The 12,349-nt window shown below is 27.2% G+C and overlaps 1 protein-coding gene across 1 annotated transcript; it reads left to right on the top strand.

Annotated features, from left to right (window-relative positions):
- The first annotated feature begins 7,477 nt into the window (after nt 1–7,477).
- LOC113367863 (paramyosin) lies at nt 7,478–12,328 on the top strand. The gene is made up of 17 exons (XM_026609439.1): nt 7,478–7,597; nt 7,655–7,859; nt 7,936–8,159; nt 8,223–8,364; nt 8,635–8,776; nt 8,836–8,974; nt 9,048–9,299; nt 9,395–9,636; nt 9,767–10,047; nt 10,132–10,602; nt 10,784–10,839; nt 10,907–11,027; nt 11,086–11,321; nt 11,401–11,712; nt 11,774–11,968; nt 12,024–12,149; nt 12,224–12,328. The coding sequence occupies exons 1-17, from the start codon at nt 7,478–7,480 to the stop codon at nt 12,326–12,328; spliced, it is 3,369 nt and encodes a 1,122-aa protein (XP_026465224.1).
- Nucleotides 12,329–12,349: the final 21 nt, after the last annotated feature.

Below are 12,349 nucleotides of genomic sequence, written 5' to 3'. Positions count from 1 at the left end.
AATTGTAAAATTTTTATTTTTTTCTGAAAATGTTTGAATTTTTTAGGCAAATAAACACAATTGATGATATCTTACTATATCCCTCCTTCCCGTAGGGTAGTTATAGTAATGGGCCGAAAATCGAAAATGAAATTGTTTGCATTTCTCAACGTTTTGAAGGTTTCTGAACATTCTACTGGCATACCTCAGAAACTAAATGGATGTGTGTGTGTGTTTTGTATGTCCGCATTTTTTCGTCCACGTTTTCGGGCGCACGGATCAACCGATTTGAATGGTTCAAAAAACATTCGATTCCTATTGATAGGGAGATGTGCTGATTAGTTTTTGGCAAAGGCAGGTCCAGTCGTTACAGAGATACGGAGTAAAGAGTGCAGAAAAATTATTACATCTTTTTTAATATTCCATAAAATATTTTTGTAATTTTGGATTAAAATTAATTAAAAAATCACCCAGGCTAAGCACCGTCTAAGCGCCACTCTGGTACAAATGTTTACCCAAGTGTTTATGTAATGGAGCACTTTTCCAATTTTGTGAAAAGAAAACTATTGAAAAATGTGAAAATGCCGCCAAGCTAAGCACAGTATAAGCGAAAATATCGCACAGAATTATTTGCAAATGCGTTTAGACTGTACTTTTTCATTTTGTGTAAATTAGGCAATTCTGGAGATAAATTGATTTATGATTTACATTTGATTTGCTCAGATATAACAAGATAGCAAAATTAATGAAAGTTACAGTATTTGTAATAATAAATTTGAAAACGTTTAAAATTTTTCGAATATTTCATTACGGTACGGGAAGTTCCAGGAATTTGCCATAAGGCACGATGCCATACACCACTAGTTTAATGATATTTTGCCATATTTTTCAGTAATACAAGTCAAGTGCTCAAAAAACTGAAAAGTCCAGAACTGTAGCCTATAAAATACATTGTAACTAAATTCAAACAATTCAAAATGTTTTTTTCTTGGTTTCGCTGTTTATAGTTTGGTCTCTCATCCCCAAATATAGCATTTTTAGTCATTTCTACTAAAATTGGTTTAGCTATCAGTGATTTGTCCAATTAGCCCAAATGGGCAACCTTAATTTTGTCGTTGTGCTGGAGATTGAGGAGCTCGTTGGTAGCCTAGTAAGAATTTCAACTTTTAAGATTTTTGTTTTGCAGAATTTTATCTTTTTCAAATTATATAGAATACTTTATTCTCATTTTTCAAAACTAAAGTTGGTCTGTATCACAATCTCTAGTCCTTTGGTGGAGCCAAAACTTTTTTCTACCAGATCCTTTCTGTCCTTCTAAATGATCTAGTTTTTCCTAGGTTAATTTATCTAGTTTTTCCTAGGTTAATTTTTCCTTATTGGTAACTAAATTGAAACTCTTCAAAATGTTCTTTTGGTTTCACTGTTGAGTATGATTTCTTATCTCCAAATGTAAAATTTTTAACAAATTTGATGGTTATCAGCAATTTATCTAGTTAGCCCAAATTGGCAACCTAGATATTGTTCTTGTGCAGGAGACTGAGAAGTTCGTTGGTAACCAGGTGAAAATTCTCAACTTTTTCAGCAGATTTTTATTTTTTTATCTTTCGTGTTTATGTTAGAATAAACTGTTGTCTATTGTAGAGCTAGTTTACTGGTTGCCATAATTTTCAGTAATAAAAGTGCTCAAATAACTGAAATATGTATTCAGGATTGTAGTAGCCTATAAAATATATTGTATTCCGTGCATAGTTTATATTTTTTGGCGAAATATTTTTGCAATGTCTTAAATAAATAATAATCAATTTCAAAACTCAAACTTGACATTGACCTATATTATTTTTGCGATAAACAAAAATAATATTCGAACGAATAAAAAGTCAGTTTCACAACTGATAACCCTCTCGTGTAGGTAATGGTCATACGAGTGAATAAATGACTCATATAATATATGAAAAATTATACACAGGGCCGGCTAGGAGGGGCCCTCTGAGGTAGTCTTATGATAAATGTTACATTAATTTTCGTTAATTTAGTTGGAACGCTCTGAAAGCCTTTAACAAAAATCATTAACCTGATAAAATGTCACAAAAGTTTTCTATTTCCCAAAGCGTTTTTAAAGCATACCGGGTTGCCGTAGAGTCTTATGATGTAAGAAAATATTATAAATAATTTAATTTTGTACAAATTTTCAAAGTATTTCATTAACCTTAGACGACCAGTTCAGAAGTTACAAGAAATTCAATAAATAAATGTCAATGTCAATAAAGTTTACCACTATTTTTTTTTCATTTATATATATACATTATTTTCATATCTCAGAAGTGCCTGGTATGAGAGATTCTGAAAACAGTTTTCATATTTTATATATACATTTCATTAATATAATATCTATTATAAATAAAATATCTTTATATAAGTCTTCAGTATTTTTTGTCTTCAATTTCCTGATTTGTAGTATATTTAACATTATCCTCGCGGAGCTTTTAACGAGAGGGCAGGTTTTTGAACCAAAAAATATTAAAAATTTTATAGTACAAGTTTTTCTCGTCAAAGGCAATAATAATAATAATAATAATAATAATTTGTCCTTGCTCGCCGGTGGCATAATTTTGCGTACGAGGCCTTGATATTGTACGTGTATGCCAAGGATAAGAAAATAAATAAATAAATAAACTTATATGAATATTGTTACTCCAATACATATATAAATATAAATATATAAATATATATATATATATATATATATATACATACGTTTTCACATGTAACTTTGTCATCATCAGTTCATATCAATAAATTAGAATTAAATTAATAATAGTCAGTAGTAGATTGTAGTTATAATGAATTTTTATAAATTTCAAACACATAACCGTTTGTATTATATTTATTATTATTAAATTACTTTATAATGATTTTATCCAAGTTTATGTTAACTAATAATGATTACATAAGACCATATGTCGAAACGTTTAGGTAAATAAAAATTCTCTACATTTATTTTCTGTTTCACTTAAAAATTTCCTTTAAAGATTTTTGTAATTTTTGAGTCCTGGATTATTTGGGGGGGGGGTTCTCAAAAAATCACGAAATTTAACGTGGGGAGCGGAGGGTGTAGTAAGATATCACGTATTTTTATTTTTTGAAAAATTAAAAAAAAAATTTTTTTACTATTTTTTCTAGTTATTAAAAAAACACGTGGGGGGGGTAGTTTTGGTAGGTCCTAAAATCCTTAAAAGTCGATCAAGTGATTAATGGACGCCCCTAGATATTGTAAGTCTTAATTGAGACGTTTTGTAACCTGCTTCATTCCATCATCAAGTTTTTTGTCAAAAACAAAATACATAGAAATTATAATGAACAATATGGCGAGAAATAATAGTCGAGATTGAATTTAAAGGCATGTATTATAACCAAAATACAATATATATGTAAATTCATTTTATTTAAATAATATTAGTATTATAAAGCAAAAATTATGACCTACATAATATTTTTTTTAATTTTTTTTAATTACAATATTTATTACAACTGTTAAATAATTAACATCTAGCAATAATGATAAATAATAACATAAATTTAAATAAATAAGAGTGCAAAGGATAGAATTTATATTAAAATAATATCCGTAGTATGATTTAATATAAAATAAAAGCAAATAATAATAAGAATAAAATTAATGAATAATATAAATAAAATTTCTGAATAATAAAATAATACTAGAAAAACAATAAAATATAACAAAATAACAATATTAGAAGTAATAAGATAATTATAATAATAATAATATGAAACAAAAAAAATTGCATTGTTATCACAAATCAAACAAAAAATTTTAGTCATTTTTCGAATTAGTCAGTTATTCAAGATTACGTCGAGTATTTGTTTTTTAAATAATTTTTATTATTTTCCACATGATAATTTATCTTGGTCGTTTAGTTTTTTGTGATCATAATAAACGCACAAAATACATTTAAATATTTTTGATTTTAAAATTTTAAATGTATCAATAACAGGTTTTGGAGGAGATAAAATTGATCTTGAAAACAATATCGATAAATTACCACAACCAGTCAATCGATGATGATGATGATGATGGCTTTTGCTTATATTATTATTTGTCGTAATATTACATTCTGGTTTTATGAAATACATATGTAATATATACGGATAATACATGTACAAACATACACTCAAAATAAATTGAATTGAAGCCTTCAAAGAAATTATTTTAAGATGTATAAAGGGGTAGCTAATGGAGCAACTATGGCTCTCCTAATTTTTTTTTAGATTTGGTATTATAACTAAGTTTGATTTGTGACTTTTATTTTAATCACTAAGTTTCTAGAACAGAAAATAATTTTTTACAAGTATTTATTTATTCTGGTCATTTATTCCCAGCCAAATTAATTTCCCATTTCTTTGCCATATAATTTACAAAATTTTTAATATGACAGATTAATCTCCAAATTGTTCTGCAGTAAACTATATTATATTATATTGTGTCAATATATATTTATGGCTTATATTTAACATTTTGCTTATATTCTATTTTGAAAAATATCAAATTTCTGTCTAATTTGCTGATTCAATTTATTTGGAATGTATTATTTAATTAAGGTCCACCTTTCTATTTGGGTGAAACAATTAATTAAAGGACATGAGGAATCCCTTTATATCTTCAAGAGCAAAACAAAGTTTTTGACTTTAATTAATTTAACTACATATAAGTATTTAATATGAATATGATTAGTAAATTTAATTAATCTTTAAAGTACCTACATTTGTTGAGGAAAAATTACTTTGCAACGTTTATATTCAAAAAATTGTCAGTAATAGTTATAGTTAAGTTACTATATTAGTATAATTGTATTTATATTTGACAATAATTTCTATATATCATATATATATATTAGAGTGGTCCTTAATATGGACATTTTGGAATTTCCTTGCTCCCAAGGGCTCAAATGGTTCCAAATTGATTAAAAAAAATTCTCTGAAAGTTTTAGCTCTTAATATTGTCTTTTAGATAGAGCGCAATTTAATCAAAGTTTTGTATGGAAATAGTTTGATTGAATTGCGCACTATCTAAAAGTCAATATTAAGAGCTAAAACTTTCAGCGAATTGTTTTTTATCAATTTGGAACCATTTGAGCCCTTGGGAGCAAAAAAATTCGAAAATGTCCATATTAAGGACTAATAGAATATAACAATTCTAATATACCTTAATTAACTAATTTTAAATCTAGTATAAAAATATTGTTGAATCTCCTTTAAATCATATACTATATAGTTGAATATACTGATAATCAACAAATTTAAAAACAAAAACATGATTTAATTAATTTTACGAATTATTTTATAAATTACAAATGCGGTAAAAATATACCAAAAACGTGAATATTGAATATTCATGTGCCAAACCAGTTTAAATAAAATCAGTTTCAAATTAGAACAATTTTCCCATGAGCAATTATATGTGGCATGCTTTGCAGTGGGTAAACCATCCATATAATTAGTATTAGCGCCTTTCACTTATGTATCATATATTTTCACATTCACAATCAGTTAGCTATTTTTTTATTTCAAAATTTTTCTAGAAATAAAAAAAATTCAAATATAAAAATATCAAAATTTTCAAGTTTTTTCAAAAATTGTTAAACGTTTGCCGGGTCAGCTAGTATATATAAGTAGAATTTTGCTTAGCAACAATGACTCATTGAAACTAAAATATAACAACAAAAATGTAAAACAAAAATTATAAACATAAAACATGTCCAAAAAATAAACAAAACTATTATATATAATGCAACCGGCTTTTCAGCAGAAGCCTCATTACAATAATTATTCATAATAATTGAAATAAATCCATGAATCACAAAACTATTTTTTAATAATTAACGATATGAATTTTTGGGAGAGCTTCGGTTTCGTCTTATCTTTTTTCAAATTTTATTTTTCATTCGGTTGTTTTGACTTTGGGGCCACGAAAGGGATTCCAAAGTGTCGAATCTCTCTTCGAAAAGGTGTCTCGGTGGAAAACAAAACAATAATTCGAAATACGATACTAAATCATAATCTGCTTATAATACAATAGGCGTTTATGTCCTTCATGTCTGCCAGACTTGTTTTTGAAATTAGAAACGGAAAATAAGGACACACGCACTTTTCAAATCGGATAAGATTATTAATAATAATAATAATAATAGATTAGATAATACATAATAGATACCTATCTATTTACATCTAATTCTATTTCTATATAAATCAACATTAATTTCTATAACGCCCTACAGGATGTTAAAAAATGCAAGTGAAGGAATTTTAAATTTCCCAATTCATTTTTGCCAGAAAATCTTATTTGCATATAGTTTCATTTATGATTATGTAAGAAAATAAGATTGATTGCATTTTACTATTATTATTTCTCTGCGTTTTACTTATCTCATACGTAACGTAATATTTATTAGATAAAATAATGTATTGTCTCAATTTTCTATTAAATTTATCGGCGTGAGAACAAGCAGTGTTTAATTAGTTCTGAATTGGATTTGCTTTCACAGAATTTTGAAACGTTATCAATTTTTAGTGACACAAGGACATTGGACAGGCGCAGACAGAAGGCTCAAATTTCGTTTGAGAATTCCAATTGTTTACATTAATAAATACACACACACGTTAATGAAAATACAACTTGTGAAAGATTTGGATTCAGGTCATATGAATGTTTATATGTAAAACTATTATTACTTGGAATAATTTCCATATATAGGAAATGCACATTGATGCATAGTAAGGTTTGTCTTCATACATTTCATAATATTCACTTGATATGCTTGCCTGAAACTGTATTTATATTTTATGCAATTTTATGTTTATTTTTTTTCAAACTAATTTAACGTTAACCAGTAACAGTGACAGTTGACGTCGGTCGGCCATTTTTGACATCTTTGACAGTTTTGATATACATTTTAATATCAAATTACTTTTTATAATATTCACATGATATACTTGCTTCATTATTTAATATTTTAATTATAATTTATGCAATTTCATGTATACAGTTTTCAAATTCAAATTTTCAAAATACGTTAACCTGCTGCACTGACAGTTGACGTCAGTCGGACATCTTTGACAGTTGACATATAATATTGAGCTGTCAAAATATTTGTTTGGCCACTTGTTGATATTTCACATTTAGCCAAAAACAATTTTCTGTTTATTTAATTTTACTGTGAATAACGTTTGTAACAACTATAGTTTAAATAAATTAAGTCAATATAAAACTGTATAATTCGGAACACAAATGGTCTTTTATTTATTTGACTAAAATTGTTTGACGTTTTGTGGTTAGGAATTTTACCAGTATTTTGTTGTTTTACACAAACTGCATTCGCTGCACATATGTGATTATTAATTAATAATAACTCATTTGTTTTATATATCTGATTTTTGAGAAGTGTACGTACCTTTTGTACAATTTAATGTGAAGTTTTAAACCATGAATGCCCCAGGTTTGAGTTTATTTCAGGGGCATACAAACATCAATATAAACGATGATGAAGCTCAAAAAGAGCTTGAAGAAGAAGCTCGGAAGGAACAAGAGGAACGAAATAAAGAAGTATGGTAATAATATACAATAATAAAAGATTTTTTTTACGTTGTTTTACCATTTCAGTTGGGAAATCAGTTAATGAACGCTTTTGATGATCTGGATGAACTCGATGAAGATGATTTGACTGTAGATAGCAGTTCACATATAATATCTAGAATTTCAGAGAACGATGAAGATGTCTTTCAGCATCACACTCCTGTGCTCACAAATGGATATCGATATAATGGTGCACACAGCGATTCTGATGGCCAAGAGTTTATCAACCATGGTATAACAATATAGAAATGATATAATTAGTATAGAAAGCTTTATATTATGATTTTTATTATTTTGGTTTCTTTTAGGTGATAACAACTACAAGACCAATCAGTTTATCATAAATAATCCAAAGTTTGTTCAAATGCAAAACGACTATAACAATCAGGGTGGAGATGGCGATAGCTTTCCAAAAGATTATAGAAATTCAAATAATGCATTAAATTACGAAGAAGAAGAGAGAAAGTATTTAGAATCAAAATTTGGTAGCATTGAACAACTTAAAGTACTATATGATGTTCGTGTTAGAGAAGTATGTTATAAGAACTAAATTTTTGTTGTAAATTGCAAATGTATAAGTTTTATTCATTTGTAGGTGCAAAATCTTGCAACTCAATTAGAGGAGTCTCGTTTACATTCAGAGCACACAATATCTGAATTGCGTAAACAGTTGCTGTTGAGTGAGGCTGATAAAGAAAGAGCTGTTTTGTCGAGGCAACAAGCACAAGAACTTTTAGGTAATAATAATATTTATTTATTAAAATAAGGTTCATGTCAATATTACAACTTTGTATATAATTTATTTTATTAATTATTTTATTTATTAAATCTTTTATTTATTATATATTATTTTTAGTTAATATTATAAGTATTTTTACAATATTAATATATTGTTTAACAAATTTATTTATTACTTTATTTATTCATCTGATTGTGAGTAAACTAAGTGAAATAAGGTAAATAGAAAATTATTTCCTAAAAGTTTCATAATAAATTTATATTTTCAGTTCAAACAAAAAGTGAATTGGGCGAATCTCATAACAAAATTGATTCGTTGAATTCAACCATAAGTTATCTGGAACAAGAAAAAGAAACACTCAAAAATGAGTTAATGATTGCAAAGGCGTCTTTACAAGATTCTTATCAAAGGTAATAATTGTAATAATCATGGTGAGAATATTTGATTAACTATATTTTTTGTTTTATAGATTGCAAATAATAGACCGAGGTTTTAGCAATGACAAACAATTGGAAGTAATTTTAAAAAGCACGAAAGAAAATCATGCTGAAGAAGTAAAAAATTTAGAGAACACTATAAACCATATGAAAAACCGGCTGGAAAATTGTGTAAATATTATAACTATATCACAATCACATTTATTTGACTATAATATACTACCTGCTTTATTATTCCTTTTAGGAAATTGAAATTAAACAATTAGAGACAAGAAATAAAGAGTTGTATAGGGAACGTGAGCGTATGGTTCTGGATAAGGCTGAAACTGTGAATGAATTAGCCAAGAAACTTGAAGAAACTCAAAAACAATATCAGGCACTTTTAACTCATTCAAAAACCAGCGGTGAAGTTTTAGATGTGGCTGAAATGAAACAGAAATTTATTGGCATGGAGATGGAGAACGAAACACTTAAGAGACAACTGGATGAAGCCTTGGTAATAATTGTAATATATATATATATATATATATATATATAAGTATATATATATATATACATTTTCTGTTATTACATAATTTAATCAATTTACAGAACATGTTAGAATCTTTATCACTGGAGGCTCCATCATCTCATAATGTCGATACGGAAAGTGATGTAGAAACTGACTCAATGATAGATATGAATCTGAAAAAACGAACTCAAAACAAACAAACAAGTAAATTAAATTTAACTGATAAGTTATTTAAACTACAAAACGAATTGTATCGGTGTATGCAGATGCACAAGGAGAGACGAAATGAAATCAAAATGTTGCAGGAGGCTCTAGAAAATAAGTCAGTAAATAATAAAATATAATATAATAATATTATTCACTCAATTTACTTTTAGTTTGAACTGCAGATATGTTTAGTGATTGATAGGATAAACATATTTGTATGTATCATTATTGTGAATCTCTTTTAGGGAGGCGCAAATAAAGTCTTTAAAGGAAAACGAATCTCAAGCTATGTTTCAAGCAACTCATTATCGAGAAGAGTCTCTTAAATTAACAGAGAAATTATTGCATGCAAATGAAAAATTAACACAAGTTGAAACCAATATGCCAAAACACAATGATATGGTCGTTGAAATGAATAGAGAGAAAAATCAGTTGTATCAAGATTGTGAGAAATTAAAATTGGAAAATATGAGACTCAACCAAAAGATTGAAAACATGGAAATGTGTTTGAATAGACAAAACAATGGTAAATATTTTAATTATAAATTTATATATATATATATATATATATATATGCTTTTCATGTTTATATTAATTATCCTTTATTTAGATGATGATGTGGATGACCCAGCGCAATCCAAACCAAATCGCACCGTTATAGAAGCCTTAAAAACAGAAAACAAAACTCTGTTAGATAAAATTTCCCAACTGGAGCACTTTTCCAAGATGAATCGCTTAATCAGTGCTGAAAGCACACCCTTACCAGGCTCAAAAACAAATTTCCTCAAATCTCCAGGAAAAGATGTGGACTTACGATCATTAAACATGGAAATTGATAAATTAAAGTATCAATTGGTAGATGCTCAGAAGGAAATTGATCGGTATAAAACATTGTATATAGAATTGTCTGTGGAAAAAGATAAACTTGTTAAAGAACTGAATGATGTTAAGTCTCAAGATTTTGTTGTTAAATTAAAAGACATGCAGAACATTGTTAATAAGTTGGAAAATGATTTGGATGCTGCTAATAAAAAAATTTATGAGTTGAATGAGCAGTTGATACAAAGGGGTAAATCAGGAAGTATGTATGGATGAAATATTTTAACACATTAATCATAATTTTTTTTCTTTGATACATTTTTAACTAAAATAACTAATAAAGGTATAATGGCCCTTATGAAAATGTTTGTGATATTATCATGGCTATTAAGATGTGAATTTTCCTTTATATTTTTACTTTCTTATTAAATTTATTATTGTAGTGAAAACACAAGATAAATTGCACAATTGCACAGAGCACTCAGATGTTATTCAAAAGGTATACACATTTTTTTTTAATTTCAAAATAAATTTTTTGTTACCAATGTATGTTTCATTATTTTTAGTTGGAATCTGAATGTGATAAACTACGAGACAATTGTTCACTTCACAAAAGAGATATTATTGATTTGAATAAAAAGTTACTGGATGCCGGGCAAGAGATCAAGGATTTAAAAGTCGATCTAGGTATAATTGGAATATTATTATATTTATTATAAATGATTTATATTATTTATTTTCTTAGAGTCTAGAAAGTACAGAGACAGTATGATAGAAGATATGAAGGCGAAAGCACAGAAATTTGAAGAATTTATGATGCAAAACATGTCAAAAACGAAGCACTCAATAAATAACACAATTAAAACCAGTAAAAGCACAGAAACAGATGGTGATTGGAAAAAATCTGTTCGCAATATTGGTGTAGGCACTGATGGTAAAATAAATTTGGAAGAATTGGAAAATATACACGAAAAGCACCAGGTAATACTAATAATCATACTGGAATATTTAATTATAAATTTAATATTTATATTTATAATTATAATTATTTTTCTCTTAGGATGAAATTCTCCAATGTGAACGGAAAGTGCGCGAAGAGTTGTCACTGTTATTTGCAGAAGAAATAAAAAATTTAGATGACAAGTATAGATCAGAAAAATTAGTTCTCGAAGATAATTTGCAAAAACTAATTCAAACCCTGCAAGTCAGAACTAAAGAAGTTGAATTGTTAAAAACTGCTGTTTTATCGGAACGAGATTGCTACAGAAAATCTTTAGAAGAAAAAGAAAAAATCATAAATGATAAATCTAGAGAGATTGATGTCGGCGTTGTGCAGAAATACGAAGCAAAAATTGAAATGTGTGAAGAACGAGTAAGTAACATTAATTTTATACTCTGTAACAGTTTATTTATACATTTATTACTTTTTATAGATACAGACTCTAATGACAACATTAGATGAGAACACAAAGACTTTACAAACGGAAAGAGATAATAATTGTGCACTAAGAATGGAGTTGTTAAATGAAAATAAGAATTTAAAACAACAAATTGCAGATATTGACAAGCAACTAACGAGCTTATCTGAAAAATACAGCAAATCAAAGAAATGTGTGGAAACCTATAAGGTATATATTAATTTATAATCGAATTGAAATGGGTTTTACTTCAATGTATTTTTAGGCTTATATCGCAGATAAAGAAGAACATTTCATGAATGAAATTGAACGTATTAAACATGGCTATGAGCTTTCAGTTACAAAAATGAAAAACAAAATGGAAAGAAATATTGAGAGGCGAGAAAAAGAAGTAAGTTGAATTTATGGTTCTAAATCAATTTGTATTTTAATAATATTAAGGGCGTGTTTATTATTTTTTCATAGATTTCTGAACACTTAAAGGATATAGAAAGAAAGTATCAAAATAAATTAGCAAATTCTGAAATAAATGAAGAGTACAAAGTTACAAAACAAAGTTCTAGGTATTAATTTACAAATATGTTTATTTTA

This window comes from Ctenocephalides felis, unplaced genomic scaffold, assembly GCF_003426905.1.
Source record: "Ctenocephalides felis isolate EL2017-DRISC unplaced genomic scaffold, ASM342690v1 CF-g0.4_SCAFFOLD_01170, whole genome shotgun sequence".
Lineage (NCBI taxonomy): Eukaryota > Metazoa > Arthropoda > Insecta > Siphonaptera > Pulicidae > Ctenocephalides > Ctenocephalides felis.
Note: the sequence above shows the minus strand (reverse complement) of the source record. Positions and strands in the feature narration are given on the sequence as shown.